The 13948-nt window shown below is 48.0% G+C and overlaps 1 protein-coding gene across 1 annotated transcript; it reads right to left on the reverse strand.

Moving 5' to 3' along the window:
- Nucleotides 1-1631: 1631 nt before the first annotated feature.
- GPX7 (glutathione peroxidase 7) lies at nucleotides 1632-12080 on the reverse strand. Its single transcript, XM_007978737.3, has 3 exons — nucleotides 11672-12080; nucleotides 7251-7512; nucleotides 1632-5608 (listed from the first exon to the last, which is right to left on the reverse strand). Exons 1-3 carry the CDS (start codon nucleotides 11804-11806, stop codon nucleotides 5445-5447), a joined length of 561 nt encoding a protein of 186 aa, XP_007976928.3. The 5' UTR covers nucleotides 11807-12080; the 3' UTR covers nucleotides 1632-5444.
- Nucleotides 12081-13948: the final 1868 nt, after the last annotated feature.

Here is a 13948-nt window from a genome sequence, read left to right on the forward strand (position 1 = left end):
ACTTTCCTACTTTTTTCCCCCTCTTATTAAAATTTCAACTTTCAGCTTTAATGTCATTCCCCAAGGAAGTCTCTGAATCCCACAATAGGTCAAGTGCCACTTTTATACGTGCTTACATATCCCTGTACTTATCATAATCCCGGTGCTTATCATAATTGTTATCATATCATAATCGGAACAACTATTTGTTTAATGTTTATCTTTTCCACTATTCTCTAAGAGTCATAGCAGCTGGGAACATGCCCATTTTGTTTGCTGATGTATAGTTAGAACTTAGGGAGAACTTGACAGATATGCAGTGCTCCAGAAATATTCGTTGATGAATGAAAGTCCCTTCCAGTTACAACATTCCAGGAAGTCCCCTCCAGCCTGGCTCAAAGAAACAAATAAGAAATTAGGATGGGACCTCCTTTTCTCTCAGGACCTGGGGCCGGTTGATGTTGAAAGAGAATCGTTTGGGGTGAGAGGAGAGCTCAGCAAAAGACAAAGGCCTGTACTTTTCCATATCCAGAAATGACCTCTTCCCCAAACTCCTAACTGATGGTTTCTGACTTGCTAATCTACTCTAAACTCAGCAGATAGCTAAGGGATCAGGTAACTAAAATATTGATTAAGGCTGGGCATGGTGGCTCACACCTGTAATCCTAGCACTTTAGGAGGCCAAGGCGCGAGCAGATCGCTTGAGCCCAGGAGTTCAAGACCAGCCTAGGCAACATGGCATAATCCCATCTCTACAAAAAATATAAAAATTAGCCAGACACAGTGGTGAGCACCTGTGGTCCCAGCTACTCAGGAGGCTGAGGTGGGAGGATTGCCTGAGCCTAGGAGGTTGAGGCTGCAGTGAACTGTGATTGCACAACTACACTCCAGCCTGGGTGAGAGAGTAAGACCTTGTTTTTTTTTTTTTGTTTTTTTTTTAAATAAGAAAGAAAATTTGATTAATAACTAAGACATAACATATACTTTTAAACTACTAAGTCCTAAGATATAACCTAATAAATAAAGTATTTGAATTGTAAATAAGGTGTTAGAAGGTAATTAAGGTGGTGTTAGTAGATGATCAAATATTAACTACTTAAGTGTTATTTGATAACCAAGGGATTAATTTAAAACCAAGATCTTAGCAGATACTGGTTAACCAATGACTAAGACAACTGTTGTTAAGGATTTAAAGTAACTTTTTCCTAGGGAACTCTTGCATGTGTTACAGGGGGCTTGGGAACAGCAGAAAGCTGATAAAGACCATAGAAATGCAGGGCTAACTGAGAGCGTAAAGTCCTCAGCTGGACTCTAAATTTCTGGGGAAAAGGGCTTGCTCATCTTTGGTTTCCAGATAGGGCTTAAGCAGGAGCAGGCATGGAGTTGGTGCTCCAGAGGCTTATGACATCATTTAATTTCATCTATTAAGGGCCTAGCACTGTGCTCAGGAGAGGGAAAGGAGGGCAGTTGCTTAAGTGATGGGAATAGAGTGTGATAAGTAAGTCGTGTATGAAAGAGAAGGCTCCAGGGGCTGCCAAGGCAGAGTGGAAGGGAGAGCAGATGTGTCGGGGAAAGATGAGGGTGAATTTAGTCCTGGCCATGTTGAATTGAGGTATCTGTAGAGATGTCCAGGAGGCAGGTGGATGGGAGCCCTGCATGGATATAGAGATTTGGGTGTCATCAGGGTGTAGATGGTGGTCAAAACCATGGGAAAAAATGAGCTGGCTATGGAAGGGTATATGGGGTGAGAAACTAGATCAGACTAGAACCCCATGGAAGACCAACAGGGAAACGGTGGATAGAGAAGGGAGAGACATTGACACTGAGAATTAATGAACACTTAGGGAGATGGGGGAAACTAAGAGAAGACAGAGGCAGGAATGCCAAGGAATGAGCATGTGCCAGGGAGAAGAGCAGAGTCTGCAGTGTCACATGCAGCTGAGAGGTCAAGGAGGACAAGGTGAGAGATATTCATTGGCTTTAACGATAAGGCGCTAAGTGATGGTCTTGGTGAGCACAGTGAGGGGAGGCATACATATGGGTGGCAGAGGCAGTGGATACAGAGGGAGGAAGGTAGCTGCAGGAGACTGTGGTTCCCACATGTCCAATGTGAACATGTGTGCGAGCTGGGCTTCATTGTGTGTGTGTCCATGCACACGAGCACATGCAGAGCTGCAGCTAAGAGGAGGGTGTGTAAGGGCAGCTGAGAGGCCTGTAGGAGGGGCTGTGGGCACCCCATGGAAAGCCTTCACTTTACTTTTGTTAGCTTTTGAGAAATACCATGAAGGAAGACTCTGAAAATTCTAAGCACAGTTTAACCCTTTCATTGTCCAGTGAGAAAATGGAGGACAGCAGAGAGGGAAGAATTTGCTGTCAGGGCACAACCAGGACTTGAATCTGAGTCTCCAGAATTCTAGAAGAGTGACCTTGGATAAAGTACACCTGAAATTCTTATTGGCCAATGAATTATCTACCAGTGACCCATCACCCCATTTTTTAAATAGTATCTTGCTCTGTTGCTCAGGTTGGAGTGCAGTGGTGTGATCATAGCTCACTGCAGCCTTGCACTCCCAAGCTCCAGTGACCCTCCTGACTCAGCCTCCTGAGTAGTTGGGACTACAGGTGTGCACTACCATACCTGGCTAATTTTTTGATTTTTTGTAGAGATGAAGTCTCACTATGTTGCCCAGGCTGCATCCCAATTTTTAGCCACCTTTCCACATGTATATAAAGGTGAAATATGGATTTGAGATACAAAATTCAAACATTACAAAAACTTAATGAAAATGACTCCTGTTATCCTACCTCAGCCCCTCACAGACAACCACCACTAAGAGTTTGGTCTATATTTTTTTCTATCTCTTTCTTTCCCACTTAACATTGTAAATTTTTTAAAAATTTGGGACAGGGTCTCACTCTCACTGCCCAGGCTGGAGTACAGTGGCGCAAACATGGCTCACTGCAGCCTCAACCTCCTGGGCTCAAACAATCCTCTTGCCTCAGCCTCCTGAGTTACTGGGACTACAGGTGTGAGTGACCACGCCTGACTAATTTTTAAATTTTTTTTGCAGAGACACAGTCTTGCCATGTTGCCCAGACTGGTCTTGAACTCCTGGGCTCAAGCAATCCTCCCACCTCTGCCTCCCAAAGTGCCGAGATTACAGGTGTGAGCCACCTAACGCACCCAGCAACATTGTAAATTTTTAATAAAAACATTACACTTATTCATACTGGTTTTTCCGGGTTCATTCTGTTTTACAACTTATCCTTTTTTCACTTTTGGACAACTTTCGATGGTAGCATGTATAGACTTCATTCATTCATTTTAATAATCATATTAGTTTATAATTTGGTTTTGTACCATAATTTACTCACAGACCTTTTTTTTGAGGCAAGGTCTCCTCTGTCACCCAGACTGAGTGTAGTGGCATGGTTACCATTCGCTGCAGCCTTGATCTCCCAGGCTTTAGCAATTCTCTCACCTCAGCCTCCTGATAGCTGGGACTACAGGCATGCACTGCCATGGCCAGCTAATACTTTTTTGTAGAATTGGGGTCCCACTCTGTTGCATGGTGGCATGTGCCTGCAGTCCTAGCCACTCAGGAGGCTAAGGTTGCAGTAAACTATGTTGAGCCACTCTTCTTCAGCCTGGGCAATAGGGTGTGACCCTGTCTCAAAACAAAAAGCAAAAACAAAAGGTATGAACATTTTGTTTTAAAAGATATTGCCAAATCACCCTCTGAACACTTGTGCCGTTTATCATACCACAGTTTATGTGAATGTCCATTTCCTCACATCCCTGCCAACCAGGGGTATTATCATTAAAAAAAATCTTTCGGCCAAGCGCAGTGGCTTACGCCTGTAATCCCAGCACTTTGGAAGGCCGAGGCAGGCAGATCACGAGGTCAGGAGATCGAGACCATCCTGGCTAACACGGTGAAACCCCGTCTCTACTAAAAATACAAAAAATAAAAAATAAAAAAAATAGCCGGGCGTGGTGGCAGGCGCCTGTAGTCTCAGCTACTCAGGAGTCTGAGGCAGGAGAATGGCGTGAACCCAGGAGGCAGAGCTTGCAGTGAGTCGAGATTGCACCACTGAACTCCAGTCTGGGCGACAGAGTGAGACTCCATCACAAAAAAAAAAAAAATTTTGAACTTGAATGAGGCTGGACATCTTTTCATATCCTTATTATCCATCTATATTCTTCCATGAACTATCTATTCATCTCCTTTGCCTATTTGTTATTGAGGTGTACTTTTGACTAGTGGATTACTCAGTGAATTTTTTTTTTTTTTGAGACGGAGTCTCTCTCTGCTGCCCAGACTAGAGTGCAATGGCGATATCTCAGCTTGCTGCAACCCCTGCCTCCCGAGTTCAAGCCATTCTCCTGCCTCAGCCTCCCGAGTAGCTAGGATTACGGGCACCTGCCATCATTCCCGACTAATTTCTATATTTTTGTAGAGATGGGGTTTCACCATGTTGACCAAGCTGTCTCAAACTCCTGACCTCAGGTGATCTACCCGCGTTGGCCTCCCAAAGTGCTGGGATTACAGGCATGAGCCACTGCGCCCGGTCACACCTGGCTAATTTTTATATTTTTAGTAGAGATGGGTTTTCACCATGCTAGCCAGGCTGGTCTCCAACTCTTGACCTCAGGTGATCCATCCACCTTGGCCTCCCAATGTGCTGGGTTGACAGGTGTGAGCCACCGCTCCCCGTCACTCAGTGAATTCTTATTGGGCAATAATGATTGGCTTAATTAAAAAAAAAAACCAAAGGCCTGGCAGCCTTTGTACCAAACTGCTAACACTGTTTACCTCTAGGGAGCGAGACGATGGGAAATGAGGAGGATATTTTCATTTTTATTTTATATCATGAGGTATTGTTTGGATTTTTACAAAGAACTTGCATTTCTTTTGTAATGAAGAAAATAATGCAGAGGAAATAACAACTAAACCTTTGGCCAGGATTATCATTGGCTGGAAATTCATGTTGGATGCAAGTTTTTATTGATAACAAGTTATTTTTTGGTTTATATGCAAACACTGTTTATTGAATGCCTCCTATTTGGCTGGCATTGCCTAGGCACTTTCACAGGTATTTCATCCTAACCCTCACAACAGCCCTATGAGGTAATAATTGGTCCCAGTTTACAGAGGCCTTGGGTGGGAGATTATTGCTTGATATACTTCTATTTGCCACACATTTTAGTTGGCAAGATGTTCTTATCGGCTGGTGATTCACTGGTCAAGAGCTCTCATTGGCCAGGAATTCCTGTTTGTTGCTGTAAGATTCAAATAATCAAAATACTAGAATTTTTCCTCCACAGGAATGATGGGACCGGTGGCATAAGAGCGAAGGAAGGAGAGCCAGTGGGTCTCTCCCTTTGAAGCACCATTCGAGTTTGCATTGGTCAGCCCCACACAGGTGGGCGGGATGAGGTGGTGGAGGAGGAGACGCAGTGGTTATAAGTCTTCTCGCTTCCGTAGGATGAGCTTCCTCACGAGCGCTGTGATCTGGGGTCTGACCTCCTCCACTGACACAGTTGGGTCCCAAGCCCCTACCACCTTTCCATCTGGGGCTACAAGGTACTTCCAGAAGTTCCAGGTGGGCTCCTTCCCAGAAGTCTCTAGAGAAAAAGGAAGAAGGAGAGCAAAGTGTGCTACCCTGCGTACCCTCTCCTGGGATTTCACTCTTGGTGTCCATCTTTCCCTGGTGGCAGCTAATCCTGATGCCCAGTCCACACCCCCGGACCACTCCAACCAGAATCTCTGTGGATGAGGCTCAGCCATCAGCATTTTTCTTTTCTTTTTTCTTTTTTTTTTTTTTTTTTGAGATGGAGTCTCGCTCTGTTGCCCAGGCTGGAGTGCAGTGGACGGATCTCAGCTCACTGCAAGCTCCGCCTCCCGGGTTCATGCCATTCTCCTGCCTCAGCCTCCCGGGTAGCTGGGACTACAGGCGCCCGCCACCTCGCCCGGTTAGTTTTTTGTATTTTTTAGTAGAGATGGGGTTTCACCGTGTTAGCCAGGATGGTCTCGATCTCCTGACCTCATGATCCACCCGTCTCGGCCTCCCAAAGTGCTGGGATTACAGGCTTGAGCCACCACGCCCGGCCCATCAGCATTTTTCAAAAGCCCCCTGGGAGGTTCCAAAGTGGGGCCAAGGTTGAGAACGACTGCTGTAGGATTCTGTGACGTGCTTGATAAAGTGGTATCAAATCCTCCTTTATTAATGACTTCGAACTACCGAATAATCTACACCCTATTCTCTAATTCAGTTTTAATGGTTTCCAAATGTTAGTCCATGGACTGGTTTCATCACAATCACTGGGGAGCAGGAGAGTGCTTAAAATAAAGATTCTTGGGCTCTGCTTCAGTAGGTCTCAGCCTTGTGCATTTTTAAGAGCTCCCCAGGTGCTTCTAAAAGCAAGGCCGGGTTTGATCTATAACTGTGCAAACTGGGAAGGAACTAATAAAAGAACACAAAGAAAAAAATAAACATTAGGACTGAGCCACAGAGCAAAACGCAAACCTGCCCCAGTAAGGGACCTTTTGTTTGCTGCACTGTTGCTTCTCATTTACTCCTCCAGGTGAATGGGTTGCAGGGTGGGGTGGTGGCAAGGGATACAAAGGCCACCAGAAGCACGGAGTGAGAAAAGGCAAAAATGGGGCCTCCAAAGGAGAAGGCCTGAGGGAAGAAACAGGGTCAGAATGATAACCTTAGCCCATGACCCCGTTCTGCAGCTCTGAGGCTTCTGCAGCTGGAGAAGGGATCTAGTTCTCAAATATTAAGATCTGGTATTTTAGCTCAGAAGGTCTCCCTCCATGGCCTACACACTCCACCGCTGACTCAGGGTGGAGATGCCTGTCCGCCATCTTGGTCAGCTTTCTCCAGGCAGGTGGCATCCCCTGTCTATGCCTTGGTTTCTCCATCATATGTCCGTAAACTCCTCTAATTCACACTGACTTAAATGTCTCCTTCTAGGAGCCCCTGAATGTGAAAACAGGATCCCAGAAAAGTCCAAAAGAGTGACTTCCGAGGGAGAAGTGAGAGGCAGCAGGTATGGAGATATTCTTAGGCAGGAATAACCCTCAGCTTGTACCTGCCTCCACGCTCCTCAAAGATTAGTGCTGGAACAAAGCATTAGTCCACCTGAGAGGATCAGGAAGGGGAAGGGCCTCAGGTCACCCAGCCAGCCAGTGGCTTCTGCTGCCCAGGGAGCCATGGCCTCAGCCAGGGAGGTGTGAGGGGATGAAGAGACCACGACTTACGGGCCAGGTACTTGAAGGCAGGATGGGCACCAGTACCAGTGACTGCAATCTTGCTAAACATGGGGAATGAGACACTGTAGGTGCGGCGGGCAAAGCTCTCAATCTCCTTGTTGCTGTCAGGCTCCTGTTGGCCAAACTGGTTGCAGGGGAAGGCGAGCACGTTGAAGTGGTGGGGACCCAGGTCCCGCTGCAGCTGCTGCAGGGCCCGGTAGTGCTGGTCTGTGAAGCCGCACTCGCTGGCCACATTCACCACCAGGGATACCTGTATGACAGAAACAAAACAAAACAAAGCCCAGACAAGCCAGTGAAGAGGCATGAACCTGTACATGCCCTGACACATCCACATATGTGACTCCCTCAATAGTTAATACTGCCTCACACATACAAGAACACTGTGTACACATATGTAAATGTGTGTCCAGTGCTCTCACACATACACAAACACATGCACACAGACAGGCACATATGAAATCAAACATTCAGGGGCTTACAGGTATGTGCACACATACATGAACATCTGTGAACATAATTATACAACATACATAAATAGGTATGCACACGCGCCATGATACAAACATACGTTAGCAAACACCACACACGCCCACACACGCAGCACATCCACAGACAGAGGCACACATACTGGCGAGCACATAATGAGAGCTGATAAGAGGGGGTAAAAAGGCAGACCTGGGCTCAATTTTTGGCTCAGTCAGCTAGCACTCACCACTCTGCACTGTGGTTGCCTGTATATGTGTCAGTCTCCCTTCTAGAATGTGAACCTACTGAGGGCAGGAGCTATGTCCACTTCATCTCTGGGCCTGGCATATGAAAAAGTGTAAGTTTCAGCTGAATGAGTAAGTGTGCACACAAACACAAACGCCTGCATGGGAACATAGACAGACACAGGTTTTCTTGAGAAAAGAACCCTCATCCCTTTTTGTCCCCCCCACCTCCAGAGAACCAATACCACTTTTTTTTGTTTTGTTTTGTTTTTGAGACAAGGTCCCTGGCTGGAGCAATGGCATGATCATAACAGGACATCCCCGCAACAGTTTGCAGTCTCAAACTTCTGCGCTGAAGTGATCCTCCTGCCTCAGCCTCTCAAATAGGTAGGACTACAGGCACATGCCATCACACCTGGCTAATTTTTAAATTTTTACTTTTGGTAAAGACAGGTCTCACCATGTTGTCCAGGCTGGACTCAAAAACTCTTGGCCTCAGGCAATCCTACCAACTAAGCCTCCCAAAGTGCTAGGATTATAGTCATGAACCACCATGCCTGGCCTACCACTTTCTTTTATCACTAGACTAATCCCTAAATTTATTAAAGACTTTAGGCAATAAATATAAAGCTGGCTAATGGACCTTGATTATAATACTGTGATTAGAATTTTGGCTCAAATGCTATGTTTTTAGCTTCTAGGTATATATTATTAAAGGATTTTAAACGTTACCCTGTGGTAGGCAGTCTAGCCCTATCCTCCATAATTGACATTTGGGTCAGATAATTCTTCGTTGTTAGGGAGATGTCCTGTTTATTCACTGTCAGATGTTTGGCAGCACCCCTGGCCTCTACCCACTAGATGTAATAAAAAATGTCTTGACAATAAAAAATGTCTCCAGGCATTGCCAATTGTACCCTAAAGGGAGTAATCACCCCTAGTTGAGAACCACTGGGCTAGATGATTGAACTACTGAGCTGTACCTCCTGTACCCTATCTCCACCAGGTGAGAAAGGATCCATGCCTGGGGCCACTGGCTATTAGAACAACCTCCTCAGTTTGAGGTCAGCATACACCATAATCTGCCTGGAATGGTGAAAACTGGGATTCTTAACTCCCTTCCTCAGTTAGGGTTCTTCCTTTTTTTCCCCCGATGGATCCCTGGGCAATGAGAACATTAAAGCCTTTTTTTTTTTTCTTTAAGATGGAGTCTTGCTCTGTCACCCAGGCTGGAGGGCAGTGGCGTGATCTTGGCTCACTGCAACTTCTACCTCCCAGATTCAAGCAATTCTCCTGCCTCAGCCTCCCAAGTAGCTGGGATTACAAGCATACGCCACCATACCTGGCTAATTTTTGTATTTCTTTAGTACAGACGGGGTTTCACCATGTTGGCCAGGCTAGCCTTGAACTTCTGACCTTGTGATCTGCCTGCCTCAGTCTCCTAAAGTGCTGGGATTACAGGCGTGAGCCACTGCATCTGGCCAAAGCTTGCTTACTTTTAACTCACACCTTGCATGTCTGCCCACTCTTTTGGAAGGGGGAAATCTGGCTTCTAGTTCCAACCCTGAAACCAAAAAGCTTGGTCCTTAGAAACCAAAACACAGACAGACACACCCAAGTACACAATTAATTTACATATGTACATATACAAGCAGAGACACAGACTCAGATTTGTACACAGAAGTAGTAAACAAATAAACCATTCATAAACACACACACACACACTCTACACTCAGGCCTACCAGTACATACATAACCCCACACATTCCCAAGTGGTCAGCCATTCATCCATACTGGTCTAAATGACTATAGTCCCAATTAGCCTGAGGGCATCAACCATATCAATCTTGCTCAAGGCTATGTCACCAGAGCTGGACCCAGTGTCAGACATGTAGTTGGAGCCAGTAAATGTTTGTAGGTGAAGGAATGAGCATATTGCCCAAGCAGCAGGCCTAGCTTGGGTTAACTCAGCACCAATTACAGCTTTTCTGGATTACTGGTTTACTGCTGAACTTGGCAACTAAGAGCATAGACTCTGGAGCTGGACTGTCTGGGTTCAAATTCTAATTCTCTTACTAGTTGTGTGACCTTCTTCTATTTTGGTCTTAGCACTTACTACTACTAGGAATTACCTTGTGCATTTCTCAGTTCCTTGTTTATTATCTCTTCTCCTCACCCCATGTAAGCTCCATTTAGCGGAAACGTATCTGTTTTGTTCACCACTGTATCCCCGGGGGCTGGCCTAGTATCTAGTTAGTATACAGTAGGTGTTCAATAATGAACAACGAATTAGTAAGTAGCAGAGCTGATCAGACGCTAAACCTGAGGCTCTCTGGTGAGCTGCCCTAGAGAGAACAGGAGGCCTGAATTGGAATGGGCCCTGTTCTTGGTTCTTTGTCCAGAGTTCTAAATGAAGTTCCTGCTGGGATCCACCAAACACAGGTGCAGAGCACTCCAGAGTTTACTAAGTGCATCCACATCCATGCCGTCATCTCATTTGAAACTCATGACACTCTGGGGGACAGTCAGGACAGGGATTACTGCCCCCAGGACTCCCAGCATAATCGAAAATTTCAAGGCTTATAGAGTACTGGTCTTCACTAAAGATGGTGTTGCTCCCAGGAGAAAAATGTTGATATCCATTTTTGTGTGGTTCATCCAAAACTGGACGCTGGCCTACCTGTTCATTAGATTTCAACTCCCCAGCCATTTCACACAAGAGTCCCCAGGTCTATCCTGAAGAGGTCCACTCTGGGAGTTCTTCATTGCACATGTGACATCCAGGCCTCTCAATGTAGTGTTCAAGGTCCCGCCTGGTCCCTTGCCAATCCTTTCAGCCTCATCTTCCACCACTCTTAGCCTCCAGCTTTAGACTCTTTGAAGCACAACAGCTGGAACTCCTGGCCCCACCACTCACCACCCTTCTTTCTGTTTGCTTCCACTCGTGTTCAAAAACTCAACCCAGATACCCTTCCTCTCCGAAGTCTTCTCTGAGCTTAGGGTCCCTCTTGGTAAGGAGGGGGCAATTAGCCTGGATGACTCTTAACTGTGCCCCTGAGCTGCCATCTAAGGACTTGGCCTAGAGAGGACCCTGGATGTGGCTGTGGGGTTCTCTTCCGGACCCCGTCTTTCTAGTGTAATGTGACCTTGTGCGAATGCCTGCCCTCTCTGGGTCTTTGTGCCCTCTCCCAAGGATGATCCGTGTGAGGTCTCCGTGCATCTGAAATAACACCCTCTGCCCTGCACATTCATCTCCACAGTGTTCTTCAGTGGACTCCGAATCAGCCACTGCCCGTTTCAGATGCGGAAAGTGGGGAGGGGAGAGGGAAAGGCCGCACGATGCTACGTTTACTTTTTCCACCCGTGAATGGCAAAGGCCGGGCACCCGGCCTCTCGGCGAAGTCTGGACCCCGCTGCCCAAAGCTGCCGGTAGCAAAGTGGGCGCCGACTGCGAGCGCTTTGGCTTCCTCCACGCCAGGGCCGTGCCACGTAGCCGCGGGCTGGGCCAGGCGGGTCGCGGGATGGGGGCGCCGCGCCGGGGGTCACTGCCGAGTGGGGCGGGGGCCGGGGTTTGGCGGTCGCGCGGCTGGGGCGCCCTCGGAGCCACACCGCGCGGGGGCCCGGGCTGCGGGGCGCCCCCAGCAGGCCCCGCTAGGGCGAGGCCGGGCCCCGCGGCGCCGCCAGACCCTGCGCACTCACCGAGCCGCGGTACTTCTCCAGCGACACCAGTTTGCCCCGGATGTTGACTGCCTTGAAGTCGTAGAAGTCCTGCTCCCGGGGCGCGCAGGCCGCAGCCCACAGGAGCAGCCACGCCGCCGCCGCCGCCGCCACCATGGCTTGTTCCTGAGGTGGCGGCGTCGCGAGGGCAAAGACGGGGCGGGGGGATCCGGCGCGGGGGGCGGGAGGAGACGGCTCTGGCGCCGCTCGACCCGCAAGGCAGGACGCGCCCCGTTCTGGTTCTCCTCTGCAGGCGGTGGATGTCTGGCTCTGGACCTCAGTTTCCCCGTCTGTCCTGAGGCAGCTACCCCCTGCCCCGGACCCCAGAGCCAGAGTTTCAGGATTCTGTCCCCTTAGACCGGAGTTCGTTTCAGTTAGGCTCCCTCTTGTCCCAGGATGCAGCGACTTGGCAGGGAAAGGGAGGCAAAAATCTGAGAGCTCAGCTTCTCATTCGTGCAGTGGCCTTAGGCTGGCCTGGTCACACGCCAACTCCGACCTCAGTTTCTCCACATGTTAAGTGGAGCGAACTCCCCTTCTTGATCCACCTAGTCAGTATAGGATGGAAGTAATAGAAAAACGGATGCGAAACACTTTTAACAGTTGAATGGTGTCTGGAAACTTGAGGTGAATGAATGCATGTTCCCTGAAAGTGATGGCTGGGAGAGGGAGAAGAGAGGACCGAGGGCCTGTTGCAGGTTAGGTTCCTGGAAGCAGATTCTGAGATGGAGATTGGAGTGCAGGATGTTTATGAGGGAGCACCCTTGGGATCAACGCGTGGGAAGGATGGGAGGGAATGGGAGTGGCAGAGGGGGAAAGTAGTGAGCTCCATGCAGGCCCCAAGACAGTCTTAGCTGACTCGACAGGGACTCTGGAGCTAGAGTAGCCCATCAGATGAGCTAAGATGGTCAGGTCACCCTGCCTTTATCAGTCCTTGGATGTGGGGCCACCTGGCAAGGGGTGCAACAAGGGCCAAGATGGCCCTGTCTGTGGAGAAGCTGACATTAAAGGCTTTGTGCTAACAGCACTCCTAGCAGCTGGTGTCTGTCCTAAGTCCTCAGTGATGGGGGAACTAGTCAACACATCACAATGTCTCCCCTGCTCAGAAAACCCCTGCTGAGCCCATGAAATGTCAAGCATGGGGCTGGATCCTGTACTTACAGGCTGTGAGTTTTTTCCAGAAACTCACAGGCTGGTGTGAGAGAAACCAGGTGATTTCATGTAATGTGGTAAGGGCTAAGCACTCCTGTGATCATTCAACAAAAACTTCCTGAGCACATTTTCTATGCCAAGTTTTGCTTTAGGTGCCTCTTAGGCAGGGATGAACAGGAGGGGCATGATCTCTATCCAGGGAGACACAGGAATTAAATAATTTATAAATAGCTCTAAAATTACTATTGTGAGTACCACCTAAACTAGCCTGGAGGGCCAAGGAGGGCTTTCCAGAAAAAGGGAGATTTGAGCTGAGCGCTGAAGAATGAGTAGAAATTGGCCAGAATGAAGCAAGGTACAAGTGTAAAGGTCCTATGGGGAAAGGAACATGGTGCGTTGAGTAACAGAGAAGTCTCCTTTGATTGGAACAGAGAGGACAACGGATGAGGAGGGAAGGTGGAGAGGCAGGCACGAGTGAGATCACACAGAGCCTAGTAGGCCACAGTAAGGGCTATGGTCTTTAAACCAAGAAATGAAGGTTCTTTTCAGCAGGGATGTATCACTGTGAGTCTTATGTCATAGAAAGATCTCTTTCGACAGGGCCCAGTGGCTCACACCTGTAATCCCAATGCTTTGGGAAGCCAAGGCTGGAGGATTACTTGAGGCCAGGCGTTCACAACCAGCCTGGGCAACATAGCAAGAACTATCTCTTAAAAAAATTTAAAACTTAGGCAGGGTGCAGTGGCTCACGCCTGTAATCCCAGCACTTTGGGAGGCCTAGGCAGGCAGATCACCAGGTCATAAGATCAAGACCATCCTGGCTAATGCAGTGAAACCCCATCTCTACTGAAAATAAAAAAAATTAGCCAGGTGTGGTGGCACACACCTGTAGTCCCAGCTACTTGGGAGGCTGAGGCAGGAGAATCGCTTGAACCCGGGAGGCAGAGGTTGCAGTGAGCAGAGATAGCGCCACTGCACTCCATCCTGAGTGACAGAGCAAGATTCTGTTTAAAAAAAAAAAAAAATTAACAGCCTCATGCAGTAGTATGTGCCTGTGGTTCTAGCTATTCAGGAGGCTGAGGCAAGAGGATTGCTTGAGCCCAGGAGTTC

The sequence above is a fragment of the Chlorocebus sabaeus genome, chromosome 20, assembly GCF_047675955.1.
Source record: "Chlorocebus sabaeus isolate Y175 chromosome 20, mChlSab1.0.hap1, whole genome shotgun sequence".
Taxonomy (NCBI): domain Eukaryota; kingdom Metazoa; phylum Chordata; class Mammalia; order Primates; family Cercopithecidae; genus Chlorocebus; species Chlorocebus sabaeus.

Coding starts and splice junctions, on each gene's coding strand:
- GPX7 (XM_007978737.3), bottom strand. CDS start 11,806: ATGGTGGCGGCGGCGGCGGCGGCGTGGCTGCTCCTGTGGGCTGCGGCC. Junction 7,513..11,671: donor TGGAGAAGTACCGCGGCTCG/GTGAGTGCGCAG, acceptor TCTGTCATACAG/GTATCCCTGGTGGTGAATGT. Junction 5,609..7,250: donor TGCCTTCAAGTACCTGGCCC/GTAAGTCGTGGT, acceptor CTTTTTCTCTAG/AGACTTCTGGGAAGGAGCCC.